General features: G+C 37.8%; 2 protein-coding genes across 3 annotated transcripts; both read right to left on the reverse strand.

Moving 5' to 3' along the window:
- Nucleotides 1-854: 854 nt before the first annotated feature.
- On the reverse strand, nucleotides 855-8,630 carry LOC117535191 (palmitoyltransferase ZDHHC15B-like). The gene is made up of 13 exons (XM_034199583.1): nucleotides 8,507-8,630; nucleotides 6,963-6,989; nucleotides 6,786-6,880; nucleotides 5,229-5,349; nucleotides 4,546-4,615; nucleotides 4,112-4,144; nucleotides 3,887-4,007; nucleotides 3,214-3,346; nucleotides 2,998-3,124; nucleotides 2,790-2,876; nucleotides 2,518-2,597; nucleotides 2,355-2,401; nucleotides 855-2,270 (listed from the first exon to the last, which is right to left on the reverse strand). The coding sequence occupies exons 1-12, from the start codon at nucleotides 8,622-8,624 to the stop codon at nucleotides 2,358-2,360; spliced, it is 1,056 nt and encodes a 351-aa protein (XP_034055474.1). The 5' UTR covers nucleotides 8,625-8,630; the 3' UTR covers nucleotides 855-2,270; nucleotides 2,355-2,357.
- A 2,048-nt stretch (nucleotides 8,631-10,678) lies between these two features.
- On the reverse strand, nucleotides 10,679-15,703 carry pcyt1bb (phosphate cytidylyltransferase 1, choline, beta b). Of its 2 annotated transcripts, none has more exons than XM_034201019.1 (8): nucleotides 15,482-15,703; nucleotides 13,970-14,069; nucleotides 13,276-13,392; nucleotides 12,885-13,036; nucleotides 12,693-12,771; nucleotides 12,468-12,610; nucleotides 12,178-12,366; nucleotides 10,679-11,024 (listed from the first exon to the last, which is right to left on the reverse strand). In XM_034201019.1, the coding sequence occupies exons 1-8, from the start codon at nucleotides 15,560-15,562 to the stop codon at nucleotides 10,842-10,844; spliced, it is 1,044 nt and encodes a 347-aa protein (XP_034056910.1). In that variant the 5' UTR covers nucleotides 15,563-15,703; the 3' UTR covers nucleotides 10,679-10,841. The 2 variants fall into 2 exon arrangements, with proteins under 2 accessions (XP_034056910.1, XP_034056919.1); XM_034201028.1 differs by having other exon boundaries at nucleotides 10,839-11,024; nucleotides 12,149-12,366.
- Between the last annotated feature and the right edge of the window lie 1,492 nt (nucleotides 15,704-17,195).

Raw genomic sequence — 17,195 nt, forward strand, 5'->3', positions numbered from 1 at the left:
CCAAAATTATAATTCGTCCTCGAGAAATCATCTGTCTGTACAAATAATTAAAGAAATTCGTTCAATAGCTGTTGAGATATTTGGAGTTTATTGGTCTGGACCAGAGTGGTGGACCAGCCAGCGTTGGCATCCCTAAAGCCAAGTGTAAATACAATTTCACAAATAACATATTATTATATAAAGTAGGCAAGTACCAGTTGGTGCATGCCTTGTATTGGATCACAAGCTACTGTTTAATATTATTCAGTAGTGGAAAAAGTACTCGGGTCCTTTTCTTGAGTAAAAGCAGAATTACTATGGTCTTAAAATACTCCATTACAAGTAAAAATCTTGAATATAAACTAATAATTAAGTAGAAGTTAGGAAGTATTCTCAGTAAAATGTACATCATGTATCAAAAGTAAAAGTACCCATGCAGAATGGCTTTTTTTTAAAAATGTTTAGAATAATTCTGCTGTTTTTATCAATAACAAATGTATTCCACCACTTCTTTTTATTAACACAGATATGGTTGAGAGTACTTTCTATTTCATGATTAATTGTGAAGAGCTTGCATTACTGAGGCAGAATATTATTACTACTTCTATTCTATTGTATTTACTTGCACTATTTTATCTGTTTTATTGTGTTGCACTGTTGGAGGAGCCTGGGACCTAAGATTTTCATCGACATAACTACACTGTAGCTATGTACGAATGACAATAAAAGCCTTGAATCTTGGATCTGTCTTAACATCCACATCTGGACAAATCTTTAGTTCAAGCAGCTTCTGAATAAACCAGGTACGAATGTTTAACTCCTCTAAATGTCTTAGAAATCCCACTGAACCTGTGTTTGAAATGAAGAATCACACCTTTGAGTTTCTGACATTATGTTTATTGTTACAGATCAATGAAGGTCACCGTGCCTGAACAGTTCTTTACAGACCTTACTGCTGTAGGTTTAGCGGCTTGGTGGTGCATTAAGCAAAGTTCACAGAGGTCAGTGAGTAGAGTTAGTTGTTAAACTACCGTGAGATTCTGCGAGTACATGCACACGGGCCAGCACCCAGGAAGTAACATATACACATTAATATGTTCTACTGATCATTCAGGCATACGTCCACACTGCACTGTGCATCATTTCCACTCAAATGAATGTAATACAATAAAACAGCTGCCAGGGTTAGAGAGAGGAGCATTTGTGATGACACTAGCTAAATACCTCTATCATTATACAGTCTGTCTTATCTATCCTGGCTCAGACTCAAGGACACAGCAAGTCAAGGTCACTGACCCTTCTGACAATATCCTCTTAGTTTTATATGTGGTTACATTTTGTGCTCTTAAGTTCAAATAAATATTTTTTTTAAACTATTACCTGTGAGAAAACAAGAAAGGAGACATATTTCATCATTGGCATTAACACACAAGAGTGATTAATTTAAAACACATACTGTAGCAAAGGATTGATCATGAAAACATCTGTGGAAAAGGACAATGCTCATTTAAAAAACGAAATAAATTAAACATGATTATTAAAATAAATAGACATTCAAATACAATTTATTTATAAAAAGCTTGTCAACAAATAAATAACAAATATCTATAGTGCAATGAGGTTTCTTTTTTTTAGATTAAACCATTTTAAGTGGAGTTTTAACTGGATTTGGTCCACACATGTAAGCTTACAATACATCACCTGTCTGCTGAACATAGTATAACATTTGAAATGTTAAAAAAAAGATGTTAAAAGTGTAAAAAGAAAGACCTTTGAAATTGTTCGATCATGTAAACTGTAACTGATAACTGACTGCTGCAATAAATAATTGCGCACCATTTTATAGGATTTATACACATCTCGCATTAGTGGCTCCCTCTGCTCTTGTTTAGTTATTAAAGCTTGATTAATACTGACAGAGAACGATTCTCTATTAGGAATGTATAATGGGATTAATGTACATATAGACGGACAATCAATTGGCTCAAGATGGAAAAAAGCAGTCCGTTATTTATGCAATAATGACAAAACATTATTTGAATGTCTTTGGCTCAAAACAAAGACGAATCACATCTGCTCCCGTCTACGAGGTCCCTGTTGACATGATAACAGTATTCTTGCGGTGCTGGCTCAAAACAGGCTGGATGAAAGATGGTCAAATAAATAAATGTACGTGCAAAACAAGTGGCTTGAGGTTTGAACTCAAGATGAAGGTGGAGGACGGCTCCTGTAGCGGGGCTGATGCTCCTGGTTTAAGGCATCATGGTTTGCTGATGTAATGTACCTGTGACCTGCAGTAACAGCCAACAACGTGGAAATCAATAAAGGAAGACAAACCCGCAAAACTGTACAGCATTCACGTACTATTCACATACCTGCTATTGCTCATTCTCCACTTTTACAGAGTCCGTCTGTCCTCCCTCTGAAAATTAGGAAACAAGAGGCACTGTTAAAAGCTTGATGTTTGAACATGAAAGTAATATTGAAAACATATAAACCGCAATGAGCACAAATTGTGATAGAAGGGCATCAACAAACCTATGTTCCCTTTGCTGTCGTCTGCTGTGTGTTGTATATTGTTACCATGGACACAAGGGTCGGGCTTCCCATCGGCAGGGCTGTAATTCAATTCCCATTAGAGATTAAACACAGCAAACAAAACTGAGAAGAAACGGATACAATAAAACGGGGTCCTATTCTGCTCCTTTCACGGTTCATATTTGTATGTTAACTTCTACTGTGAGATGCTTTTATGTTCAAAAAGCTGTTTATGTTCTCATACTGCCCGTTAAAAAAACAACTTTACAAACCTTTTGCCATTTTGCTGAAGGATACCGTTGGCTCTTTCAGGATCTATGTGTACCAATCTGGTAACAAAGGAATGTCCATCTCCCAGACTGATAAAACAGAGATTAAAAGAGCATAAGCCAACATGTAAGCATTGGATGGATTCAGGGTGAATGGTTTTTTGGAGTCTTCACTCCATTTAAAGGATTTCCAAGGTGACAGTTGTCTTACTTTGAGGAAACAGGGAACATCCAGTACTTCCCTTGGTCTCCAAATACCTCGGCTGCATTTCGCTTAAAACCGAGAGAAAACCCGTTTTTATCTGGACCGTTTGCGAACACAGGAGCCCGAAATGCCTCTGAAAATAGGGGGGAAATATTGTCAGTTTTGACTTTTAAAATTCTATACTCAGAAGTTGAATTATATTATAAATATATTAATAACTACCTATAGTCGTCCTGTTCTTTCCCACGAGCCACAGATGGTAGCCGAGTAGTGACAGGACGCTGACAAAGAACAGGGCAGCCACGAAGAACAAAAACAAGACGTGGAATTTGGCATGCGTGTCCGGCAGCACTTTCTCCAGAGGGGGAAAACAAAATAACAAAAGTGTCAGTCAAAAAGATGATTTCCTGTGTTAGGGTTAAGTGATGTTTACCCAAACAGCTGATTGCCATGAATCGTTTTTATTGGTATTTTTTCTCACTGGTCAGTACAACATCTAACCCTTGCACAGAACAGTATCTTAGTATTTCTATGCTTTGCTAGAACACAATCTCCTCCTTCACTGTTGGGTTTACGTGACAGGAGCCATTGTTTCATGCAGAGCAATATGCTGAAGAGAATCCTCTGATAAATGATCACCTGACATGCACCACAGAGACACATTCTGTACAAAATTGGTCGATATCTTACGATGCAATCATCACATGCCTTATCAGAGCTGCAGTCATGTCAAATATTTTTGTTCAAAATGACAAGATTTCTCAGAAAGTATTTTGAGTCAAATGATCTAAAAGATACTACAAACACCTTCAATAAACTGAAACCACAACAATCATTCACATGTCAAATATGCTGATTTATAAAATTGAAAATAAGAGGAAGTTTCTGTACTTACTGTCCAGAATTTGAGGAAATACTGGATGACTGTAGCACAAATCACCACACAGTAGAGTGTGGCGTAGGTCAAGAACAACACAAAGTATTTGTAGTTTGAGAATCCCACACAGTTATTCACCCTGGAAGAAAACGCATCCGAAACATAAGAAAGAAAAGGATGCTTATCACTTTATCACTTGGAATAAAAACTGGCTTAAATGCAAAGTTAAATGAAAAAACATACCAGGGGCAGTGATGGTCCATTTTCAGCACACACCTTGAAAAGGGAAAATAAAGATGACGTCCTATTAGTGTCTATATAATATGTTCATATTTTAGAAATGTTGCTGATGCGGTTACTCTGACGCACTTGTTAATGTCAGAAAAGCATATTGCACATTTATTTCAATAAATGTTTAATTGTATATCAAAACACTGGAGAAATGCATTTTAAAACCAGCATACAAATATATTTTAGTTTAACAACGGACTGTTCTATTTCTCAACTGCGACACATTTGAGCTGCAAACATGTTTTCTTGCAGCAAAACGTTTTATATTTGATAACGTAAAATCTAAGTTAGAATCCGTTAAACACATGTGCTCCTTCTGGGAAAACCGTTTTAAATGACAATAATGAACCTTAATTATAAAGTGTGTGCAGTTAGAAAAGACTCACATCTCACAGGTTGAGCAGTGATGGCAGCGGTCAGGTTTGATCACCTGGCAGTGGTCGCAGTAACGGACGGCTTTTCAGAGAAAAGAAAAGCTGAATTAATGCTGTATCTATATTGCTCAAAAATGAAAGACAGCACAATGACAAGGTATGTGACATAGCAGAGGTGTATTAAATACATTGCCTTTTTAAAATGTCCTTTTAAAACCACTAACGATGGTTGATTAGTAGAAGGGCCAGGTGTGGTCTATTGAGATAACGAGGTGCACCTGATCCCAATTAACCATCCTGATACATGCAGTACAGTAAATACAAAACAGCCTGATTAGCATTACCAGTCAAATATATGTTATAGAGGTATAAGCATATAGCAACACATTTATGCAATTGTATTTGGTGCAACAAAAGGTAAGACGATTTCTTAAAAGGTAGGGTAGGTAAGAATGGAGGAACCAGCTCGAGTGCGCTAGAATTTGAAAAGCCACGGCTTCCACAGATGAATTTTTTAAATGTATTTATTGTCAAAGCATTTAATGTATTCATTGCTATCGGGATGTTAAGAGCATTCCATGGAATATAACAAAAAGTGTTTCTGAAGTGAATGACCTACCCCACCTTTAAGTTCACTGGGTGTTTAAATACGAATACAACCACAGTCAGTTTTGCTGTTGCGGTGAAAGCCTCACCTCCTCCTGCTGTGCGGGTATAAACGGGTAAATTCTTCGCCACTTTCTTCAGAATCTCTTGTTGCGTCTCGGCTCGCTCCTCTCTCTCAAACAGTTCCTTCTCTGCTCTGGGCAAACAAAACTGACAGGTGGAGAAAGAGTCAGAGACAACCATTATAAATAATGGGATGTATAGGACACTCATGGACTGTTTGCTATACATGTATATTTACTAGGGGTGTAACGGTACACGTACCCGTACCGAAATTATTCGGTACGGGCCCTTCGGTTCAGTACAGGTGTGTACCGAAGTGTACCGAACGAATATAACGTTAAACGTAAACAATTGAGAACGTGAACAACTTTTTGGAAGTAATCTCAGGTGCTGCGTCGCAGCATTCAGAGTAATTTGGTCACATTGGGTTCAACGCGTCATAGAGCGAGCAAGTCATTTCATTGGATGAGAGGCATACTATGAGAGCTGGTCAGAGGGATGCGTTCAAATGTAGTCAGTAATTTGAGGAACTGTCGAAAATGAATGGCGAACGCAGATAAAGTTGAGCTCGAAAATCCTCCAGCATCATTGAAGTCTCCGGTTTGGGAACATTTTGGTTTCGCAGTTACGAACAAGGATGAAGGACAAAGACAGGTGGACCGAACCAAAGCTGTTTGTCGGCATTGTTCAACTAAAATTGGTTACGCGGCTGGCAATACATCAAACTTGCACACTCTTGAAAAGGCATCACCCCGAACGTGAATATCACCGGTACCAAAAGAAAAAAGACTGAAGTGCAAACCCAACTCCCACTAGCATTTAAGCCTCCACCACTCGCAGAGAGTTCAGACCGAACCAAAGCTATTACAAACGCCAAATATCCTTATGTTGCCATGTTAGCAAAGCGCTACCTGGCTGTATCTGCTACCTCTGTCCCTAGAGAGGGTGTTCTCCACAGCAGGAGACATTGTTAGTGCCAGCAGATCTGCCCTTTCGGCAAGCAATGTGGACAAGTTAATTTTTCTTTAAAAAAACATGAAAATACAATGACAAGCAAGTCATAATGTCAAACTGGCTGCTTAGGAACTAGTACAGTTCAAATACAGATTATTTCAGTTCATCGAAATGCTGCACCTTAATGTTTATTTTACTATATTTTGTATTTATTTAAGTGAATATTCACAGTTTAATAATAATTAAAAACCCAAAACTAATAGTTTATGTTTTGTGAGTACTAGTAGCCTACAGTAAAGTTCAAATACAGATTATTTCAGTTCATCGAAATGCTGCACCTTAATGTTTATTTTATTATATTTTGTATTTATTTGAGTGAATACATTATTCACAGTTTAATAATAATAAAAAAAAAAAATATATATATATGTTTTGTTTTGTGAAAAAAAATTCTGCTGTACCGAAAACGTACCGAACCGAACCGTGACCAAAAAACCGAGGTACGTACCGAACCGAAATGTTTGTGAACCGTTACACCCCTAATATTTACCATATATATATATATAACCTTCTTGAATACAAAGTTTATATAAGTGCACATTGGAAAACTTCTTCTTTTCTTGGCTTACCGCTTTAGAGGGGCTTTCTGGTTTGGACCAGATCGTTTTCCAGTAGGACCATATGAACATGGTGAAGAAAATGTGAAAGAGGACCAAATAGCTGACTGTGAAGAGAAAATTAAAAGTTAGCAAAAATATTTGATATGAATTATGAACAGGATATGAATTGTGGTGGGTAGCACTTACTCCGTTCTGGATTATTTGGGATTGTATCTACAAAAATGACAAGAAAAAATACATTTTAGTGTGTAGTAATGAAAGTCCTAAGAATACACATCCCCCACCACCACCCGTTCCTCACACCATGCCGCAGCAGCCTGGCACGGCCAGCAGTGACCCTCACACAACAGAGAGCTTTGTTTTAGGGGGATGTCCCTGTCCTGACCTCCGCTGCTGAGCTAAGGACAGAACTACAGTACGCCTGCATGCTAATAATGGTATCATCAGTTCCAGGCTGAAATAAACCATGAAAAAAACCTACTGTGAGAGCGAGGGCAGTGAATGTTATGGCCGGCAGAACTGATTAATAGATATCTATTGGGGATAAGGCATTGCTAAAGAAAGCTCTGTTTATTTCAGACCAGATTTTTAAACATGTATTTATTGATTATTTACATTCATCACATTACGAACATTCCCCAACATTAGACATACGGCAGATTACATATAATGGTAAAAAAAAAAAAGTTACTGTAGTTAGTGCAGTTACTAGAAATCAGTTTAAAGTACAGACCAAGAATATAATTACAGAGTACAGACCTGCTCATTTAGGCTTGGTCTGAGTATTTTCTAGGAAATGCTCTGATATTAAATGAGTATGTTGATAGTCCTATAATTATAGCTGTAATTTCCACATTTTTGTCCTATCATTTGTCTGTTTTTGGCCACATCTACTTAACTTAATTACAGAATAAGGACCACATCAAGCATGTGTTTAAAAACCTATAAACAGTTGAACAGAAGGCCCTCATCACATCTCCCCACAATGAATAACCACTGTTGCATCATGTGGTTAAATGATCCCTTATTCTGATTTTACAGCTGGCTCACAAGGTTTATTCGTTATCAGTCAATCTACATACAAAAAGTATTCATTATAATATTTGTTATTGTCATTTGTAAAGACACAAGTTGTATTAACTACGTTTTTTAAACTTAATGAGTACATGTAATGTGTCACAATATAAAAGTCATATTTACAGAATCATATTTTGGAAAAGGAAATACACTAGGCCCTAGGGCACATACTTTGAAACTATATTTGTAACCATTTACGTTTTTAATCATTTAAAAGTAGCTTATACATTTCCATTCATTTACAGAACACTATACATTGTAACGCATATGACAAAGTGTTATCTCTTTAATCTGTTACTCCGGTAAACTCGCACTGTAAATGCATTTACTATCATGATGAAGCCGTTATTCACTTATTAGGCTATAACTGGAAACGATACAGACTTTCCTTTCCCAGTCTAACTGAGAAAGTGTCCCAATTAAATAATGTGGTAATTAAATGTAGCATGTATTTAAATGGTTAAACAATCTGAAACACACGCATATTGTGTAATATTGTAATTAGAATAAAACGCATGTTTACAGTAACGTATGCAGCATAGGGAAACTTTAAATCTCAAGCTTATCAAAGTTGGCAACCCCGAGAAACTGTCAACACAATCAGATATCCGCCCCACTTCTTGTAAATACTTTATAATAGTGAGTGTACTTACAGACACAGAGCTCCACAACATAAGCGTAATAAGACCAGCCGACAACCAGGTTAATAAAAATGACAGGTATCCAGTTCAGAGCCCGTTTGCAGCACCTCAGTGCATGAGAGGGCGCCATCTTTAATCCGTAGCTGTCAATGACGTCATACCCTTTAAATAATCGAGCTGCACATGCGCAGTTGTGTTTGTAGTTCCCAAGCGTCTTGCATGCAGCGTGAATCTCATGTTAACCCTTTGTTGATACATTGATTTAATCACCAGGCTGCTTAGACTTAACTACCTTTTTAATTAAATATCATCAGTATATTTATCTGGTTATCTCTCTTGTGTTCTAGTCTTTGTTATGCAATGTGCGACTCATTGTAAAATGTACTTTATAAATACAATTAGTATTGTTATTATAGAGACAATATTACCTTTTAACGCTTCTACTGCACACGTTGGATCTCTTGCTTCTATTTCTGTTTTGCGTATATTTTTTCATTACATTACACGTTACTTGTTAGAGGCTTTTATCCAAAGTGACTTACATACTCAATAATGTGGACAATCCCCACATTCATAAATCACAGGCTTTTTAAAAATGAATAAATTGACATTGTGAGAATTAAAAACAAAGGGTAAAGAGTGAGAACAAGCCCATAAACAAATATTCATAAACACATATTCCTATTGTATTTAGTGATTTAAAGTAGCCAATGTGAGTTTAAAGAGTTTGGTTTAAAGCTGCACTGAATAATTATTTTTGACCACATGGGGGCAGAATGCATGTTTTCTCAATATTTCCAAACATACATAGTTTGTAGTTATTATTAAACCCCAGTATCTGTGTTGGCATGGCTAGGTGTGAATTTAAATTGCTAAGTATAGGTAGGTTTTGAATTATTTTTAGTTTGTTGTGAAAATCAAATTGTATTTTTTGCACAGCCCCACCTAGTGTCAGCAGAAAGTATTACAAATAATGATTACCAAAAAATGCAAAAAAATAAACAACAAAATATATTTTAAGATAATGTTTAATCATCTGATTCGTCTGTACATTGCTGTTTTAATCTGTGTTCTTCTAATTAGTGTCTATACTGTGTGTGCCGTTTTGAGCCATGTGGGACAAAACCCGATCATTCCCCTGGTGACTGTAAAAACTACACTGCGCATGCTCAGAATATGTTTCTATTTAATGTGTGTGGCAAAAAAATAATGACCATAGGCCATAGGGGCACTGAGCTGCCATCCCCACCATACATCATCTCACATAATTCAGAACTGATAGGCTGTATATGTGCGCTGGATATGTGTGCCGTGATAAGTGTAGTGTGTGAAGAGGAGACGAGAGAGGTGCAGTGACGCGTCCTAAAACCCGACAAAAAAGTAATGAGATTCCTCCATAGGATTTTAGAAAATAGCTCGAAATAAGAGCTGTGGGAAACGTACCTGTTAGATAAATGCACGTTTTGTTCAGCCGGATAATATCCACATATATACTTTTATAATTTTCGAATCATAAATCTATCGATCATAAATCTATCGATTAGACTTGTGATTTGACTTTTGAAACGACAAGAAGATAAGGAGGACTTTTACAAAAAAGTAATAGAGATTTTTGTCCAGAGGGATAGGCAAATGAACTTCATCTTCAAGTCAAGGTAAGACCACCATTTTTATTGAAAATGGGATCTTACTAAGAGAGAACAATTCAATATTTAAATGATAAAATTACATTTTGTGGGTATCTTTTTGTTGAACTGTCTGTTTAAAATTAATCGAAGCATCAAACTAAAATAGCTTTTGAATATAATGGAATATTTTGATTTAGGTCCAAATATAATATTTGTAAACCTGAAGAGTCAGTGCCTCACCAGCCATGAACCTCACTGCAGAAGCTTATATATAAACATCTACGTTTTTTGTGCCCCACCACTTTTGTACATATAAAAACGCCACTGCTTAACATACAGCTTTCAAAATTAAACAACCTTAACCAGGCAGTTGTGTTTCAGTATGAAGTCACTTTAAAACTGCCATTTCATTTAGGTATAAGGACTTGTTGGTTATGTATTTAGACATTCTTGGTCGAATGCACTTATTGTAAGCCCCTTTGGATAAAAGCGTCAGCTAAATGCAATGTAATGTAAGACATATTAATGAGTAACAAATATGATGAGACAAATAATATCCAAGCTTTGTAACCACCTTTATTTACATGGATTTGATTAAACCAGCATTAGTTCCATATTATGGACCAGATAATGGACCAATAAACGTTTATGTGGCCGACGTTTAGGCCAAATCATGATGAGATTGTTTTTTCTGAGGAGGAATCTTTAATATAGGCCTTTTAAACTGAGGAGGGGGAGGGAGGAGGGGAGAGAAAGGAGGAAGACTGGGAGGGGGAGGCAGAGGAGGAGTAAGGAGAAAGGGAGCGTCGTCTTCTGGTTGGACTGCTGCTGGGGGAGCCACGGGGTGAGGAGTAGGGAGAGAGGGCCTGGAGCATCCGGCCACTGCGCTCCTGAATCACATGCTAAACGTGACAGAGACAGGAAAAAGTATGATATTTTAAACCGTGTATGTATTTATATAACAAGAAAAGCAAATGCGCCACTTGAAAATAAACTTAAAGTTCACCTATTATGCAAAATCCACTTTTTCATGTATTTTATACATAAACATGTGATTCGCTCTCTTCTTGTCCTGATCCATTTATATAAAAACCTGTCTGAAAATGAGCTGATCAGATTTTGGCCACTTTATGATGTCATAACGATTTTTTGGCTTGTGCAACCATTAGCCTATCACCAACCTAGGTAAACCCCCTCACCTTATCACCTGAATCTCCTCCTAGAGCACCATTGTGTTCTTTTTAACCAAATATCTTGCAGAGGGGCACGGGGAGTGGCTCCTTATTTTAAAGGTCCCATGTCATGCTTTTCCGGTTATTACCCGTCCCCTTGTGTGTTATGAAGGTTTAAGTGCTAGTGGAGCGTCGCTCAGCACCCCCCCCCCCTTTCCCACGCCCATTCGCGATGTCTCGCTGTCTTCCAAATCCCACGCAGCAAGCAGGAAATGAACCCAGCTCACACTGTCCGCTCCTCGCAGCAGCGAGCCGCGCAACGTCTTGCCAACACGGCACCCAGACCCCACGCAGCATCTGTTTGTCCTTACTGGTGTCATTTTCTGGTTGCTAACGCCATTGTAACACATAATCACTGATGTTCCGCTGTAACGGTGGTGGACTCATCAGAGCTGACCAGGCGAGCTGACCAATCAGAGCACAGTGGGCTCACAGGGAGGGGGGGGGGGGGGGGGCAGGAGCTCCAACAAGGCGTTTAGGACAGAGAGTGAATACACATACTATACAGAGATGCTGTATGAGAAACCAATGTGAGTTTGGAACATTTCACAATATAAATCTATTCTAGTAGACCTCAACAATGGAATTATGATCAGGAGAAATGGCCATGACATGGGAACTTTAATGTAAAGTAACAGACAGAGAATCAGCACTTTTGAAACAGGGCTGAAACAGAGGGGCTTATGGGATGCTGCAATGATCTGTTTGGTATTTTGAGCCAAACTATTCAGAGACACGTTTAGTATATATCTGAGACCTATTATATATTGATGAAAAACAGTATAATAGGGGACCTTTAATATTGATGTAAAAGTGAACGTGCCCATGCTCCATCAGGTCCGAAAAGCTCCAGGAAGTTGCTGATAAATTCTCGCGACTTCTCTTCCCACTTGTGGATGAGGTCATGGCTCTTCTCTTCCACCCTGTAGACAAAGTGTTTGGACTTTTCCTCCACCGTGCGGACCGTCTCTTTCATCTTGTCCACTTGTTCCTGGAGTCGATATTTCTTTTCCTGTCAGTGAAACACAAAGCAAGTGACTGACAGTACATTTATGATGACCAAAAACTCCAATATTCTATTTTGTAAATTGTAACAAATACAATTTCACATACATTAATGTATCCAACATTGAGTTCTCGGGCTGTGTAGCCTCTCTGCAGGTTGCGTCGAACATAAATGTCATAGTCTTTGACGATACGAGTGATCAGATCAGATGTGGAGATTCCTTCTGTCCTCTCAGTGGCCACGAACATCCCTGACATTAAAACATAAAGGAATGTAAGTAAATAAAATGATGAATGAACTAAAATCATATATATCATTATCTATAGGTTTACCTGCTTCCTTGATGTGTTTGTAGACATCCTCTGATCCAGCAGAAGTGTAAGGAATATCATCATGGGCCACAAAGTCAATCTGTGAGTGTAACATTGAAGCGTTCAGACTGATTTAGCACCAGATATATGTTGGTGTTGTCACTGTACGACATAATGAGAAGCTGTGTGTCCAATGACTGCGTAACCTTTGACCTTGTGTCTATGGAGGAACTCTGTGGTGAGCGTCCAGGGAGCGTCCCGCACCACCTCGTCAACATAGCGGCAGTGTGTCAGGGCGTCGTAGCGTTCGTCCTCTGTCATCACCGTGTAGCCCTTTAACTTGTGAGTGAGTTCATCACTGCAGACTAGGGACACAAAGAACTTGGTAGTCATAAACCAGGAAGCCAGGTTTAATCTGGAATGAATAAACTATTTCGTCCAATTAATAAAATATTTGGGTCCTTCAAACGACATTTTTATCATTATTGTAATCAAGGTTTGGGAGGGTTACTTTAAAATTGTTTTTTACGATTACTACACACACTACCTACATGACAATAAGATGAGATAAGATGTATGTCAGGGAGTGAGATTCATCCTTTACCTCCTACTATCAGGTATGTGTTTGGAAACACATTTTTGGCCTGCATCAGAGCTCGAGCATGTCCCGAATGGAAAAGATCAAAAATCCCATCAGCGTAGACTCGCACAGGACGATTGGCTACATGATGAAGCATATGAAAACATGTCTTTTAAGACCAAAATAATATTCATAAACCATCAATTCATCTTTCCATATTATTCAAAGATATTGAGTGACGTAGAATAGGCTGATGCCAATATCTGATCAACTGTTAGACTTTGATACTTTGAATCTGTTGCTTTCACAGTAGAATGGCGTGGCATAATAAGGTCATAATAATACCAACCCTGCAATCAGCCAAATAACTAGCAGTAAAGGAATAAATAACTAGTTACAGCTGATATCAGCTGATACATTCATAATTAAAGGGGCCCTATTATGCTCAATTACAGGTTCAGTTTTTATCGTGTGCCTCTACTGTGACACGTTTACATGCTTTAATGTTCAAAAAGGTCATTATATATTATTTACATGAACAAAAACATATATAAAAAACTACAGGAAAGGGAAAACCCCAAAAGCATAATATAGCCCCTTTAAGCATCTGAGTAATTCTCCTACTATTCCCTTATCGCTCACAACCTACGAGCTGGTTGTTTTCTTGGTTGCATGACATTATTTATAAATGAGAGCAAAAACTAAAGAGAAGTGTGACCTGGTGTGCCCCTCCGTGCCTGGGTGATGGTCAGCTTGTCATGGGGGGTCTGTGAATCACAACCTGTGGACTTGGCAAAAGCAGCCGGCTTCCGCTGAGACTGAATACAGGGAGAGAAGTGGGAAGAACATGTTTGAACTTTGTTAGAGCTTTCATTTTCCAATTTAAAACCTCCGTTTTATAAACTACTAATCCTTTTTTTAGGTCTTATTGTGCATTAAGTGAAAAACATGACATTGTATACACACGTTTCCAGTTAACTGTACCTATTTTGAGCGTGGGAGTCAAAAACAAGAAAGTTGGATTCTTTTTCATAAAACATTCATATTTAAATTTGAAAGAAGCTCATCCTCGATCTGGTAAGAAGAAATGTGTACAAAAATAAATATTTGTTATCAAACCATATAGCTTTGATAATGATCTTTAAACAGATGAATGTGTGAATTCTGTCGGTAACGAGCGTCTCCATATGTCATGAACTTTGTGTTGTGTGTAGAAACAAACATCTTTATCTGATGTGATGTAAGATATACTTTGAACTCTGCTTCCACTCAAATGTCTGGTGATTCCTGTGCTGTGTTAATCTGTAAGGTTGTATAGTTCACCCTCTTGAATTTGATCTTGAAGTGATCTTTGTGAAGACAATTTGTTTAAGCCCTGTTAAGGAAATTGTGCGATCAAATGTGTTAACATTGCTATAGCCTCCCAGAATGTAATAATGTAAACCTACTTTGATGTCCTCTTATAAAGAGAGCCTGTTTAACTCAGAACAGTACGTTCTCCTTTGGAGCAGACGTCATACTTGCAAGTATAAAGATCTTTTTTGCCTTCAATACGAATATTGTGTTGCTGTACGTTTGTTACCTAACTGATTATTCTCTCTAGACCACAGCTGATTTTAAAAGCTGCTACGACAGCCCTCCATGCTTCTTATAAATGTTGTTTCTTATAGTCCATAGTTAGCAATTATTTTGTGACTTTACACCTATAGGTAGGAAGTAAACAAACACAAAGGAGGCACACATGTATGATGTAATGTGTAACTTTTGTACTTAAATGATATACTATGTGGCTCACAATTCTGTCACAGGCCACATATACAACTAGAAAGCTAATTTAAACAAATAATAATGAACTATTTTAAGTGAAAGGATGACTTAAAACAATTTTCTATCATACTAAACAAGTGTTTACTTAATATCACTTAAGAATAATAACATGTTACTGCTTTAAGAACAAACGTAATCACTCCAACCAGTTATTCAGTTTACTTTACCCTCCCTGTCACAAGTCAAACAGACAAAAGAGAAAAGTTTACTACTGTAATATTGACCAAGCCTTTGAATTAACAACACAAAACAAATATAACTGGTAAATACAACGGTATCTCATGACTGATGTCCACTCTAAGTAATATACAAATACAAAAAGACAATCAGAATCTCCTTTACAGGACGTCCCATTATTTAAAGTGTGAGAATAAACATTAAATCTTGACAGAACAGGTCTTACCCCGCGAGGGCCCGCTCTCTGGTGCTGTGGGGCCTGGTGCTGCTGGGCGTTGTTTCCCCGGCCTCGTCTCCTCCCTGCCATCCTGGATGTTCTGCTTTGTGTCTTCTCACAACACCCTGCCGCTCTCAGCTGGCCTTCCTAGTGTACACAGCGGGGATAGTCTAAGCAGTTGTGTGCTTTTAACTCAGTATGTATCCCACGGGCCTGCCTGATCCTGATGACGAGAGAATGTAGTGAGCAAAGTTCAAGTTACTCTGATAAAACTATTCACAATGGTAGACTGCTCTTACTCATTAATACTTGTGAGGACTATCTCTGTCTTCATGTGGTAACAGGGAAGATTGTATCAACAGGATGATTTATGCAATGCTAAACTATAAATAAACTAGATTTCTCACATTTCCTACCAGGCTGTGACATGTAGAGATCAGCGGCTGCTAATATTGTAGTATTTTGAAGAGGGAAGCGTGATACAAATATTAGTATGTGCCCAGAGCTTCTACTTTGGCAGCCTTTGGAACCAAACACAGAGGGACAATGTGTTCCCACATTTCACAAAGCTATCATAAGTTGCCCAGAGTGGAAACACAGCTAGATGTTATAACATGTCTGCTGTGAGTGCAGTTTCCTACTACTCATGGAAGAGGTACTCAGATCCTTTACTTAAGTAAAAGTGGAAATACTTTCAGCCGTATCTGTATGGTTATTATTACTTTTTGTTTTGTTTTGTTACTTCCCATTGTAAAACGTCCTTGGGTTTCGTGAAAGGCGCTATATAAATTGAAATTATTATTATTATTATTATTATACTATGTTCTTAAAATACTCCATTACAAGTCTTGAATGCTAAATGTTACTTACGTACAGAACAATTATCAGCTAAATGTACTTAAAGTATCAAATATTCAACATGCACAATTACTGCTCTCACAATATTATATGTGTATAACATATACATGTCAGGGCATTTAATGTAGCAGTTTGTCATTGTGAAGCCAATTTTAGATACTTAAAATACTGGGTTGCATTTTTGTATATTTGCAGGACAGTATTGCATCATATTATTGAAGGAAATCACATGTTTTCTATGTAAAAAGTAGCTAGTAACTATAGTGTTTACCAGAACTACTTCCATTGATCATATCACTCCGGTTCTCTCAACACACTCTAGCACCTCCATATCTCTCTGAACTCCTTCACATCTACACTCCCTCTCGTACCCTTCGATCCTCCTCTGCCTTCCAACTCACTGTACCTTCTGCCCGCCTGCCCACCATGGGGTCAAGAGCCACTCTGCCCCCCGTCTCTGGACCTCTCTCCCACGAGACATCCGCAATATGGACTCACTCTCAACCTTCAAATCCTGCCTGAAAACCCACCTTTTTAAACTGGCGTATTCAATATCTTAATTCTTCTACACTGATTGTTGTTTTAAGTCTTTGTTTTTTAAGTCTTGAATTACTGTTTGATCTTCTTTGTTGCTTGTTTTTAATCATGCTCTGTAAGGTGTCCCTGAGAGCTTTGAAAGGCGCCCATAAATAAAATGCATTATTATTATTAGTGTTAAATACATCTAGTGGAGTAAAAAGTACAACATAGGAAATTGGAAATACTCAAGTAAAATACAATTACGCCAAACTAATACTTAAGAATGTTACTTGAGTAAATGTACTTTGTTACTTTCCATCACTGGTCATAGAAAGCTAAAAATTAG

This window comes from Gymnodraco acuticeps, unplaced genomic scaffold (assembly GCF_902827175.1).
Source record: "Gymnodraco acuticeps unplaced genomic scaffold, fGymAcu1.1, whole genome shotgun sequence".
In the NCBI taxonomy this organism is placed as follows: domain Eukaryota; kingdom Metazoa; phylum Chordata; class Actinopteri; order Perciformes; family Bathydraconidae; genus Gymnodraco; species Gymnodraco acuticeps.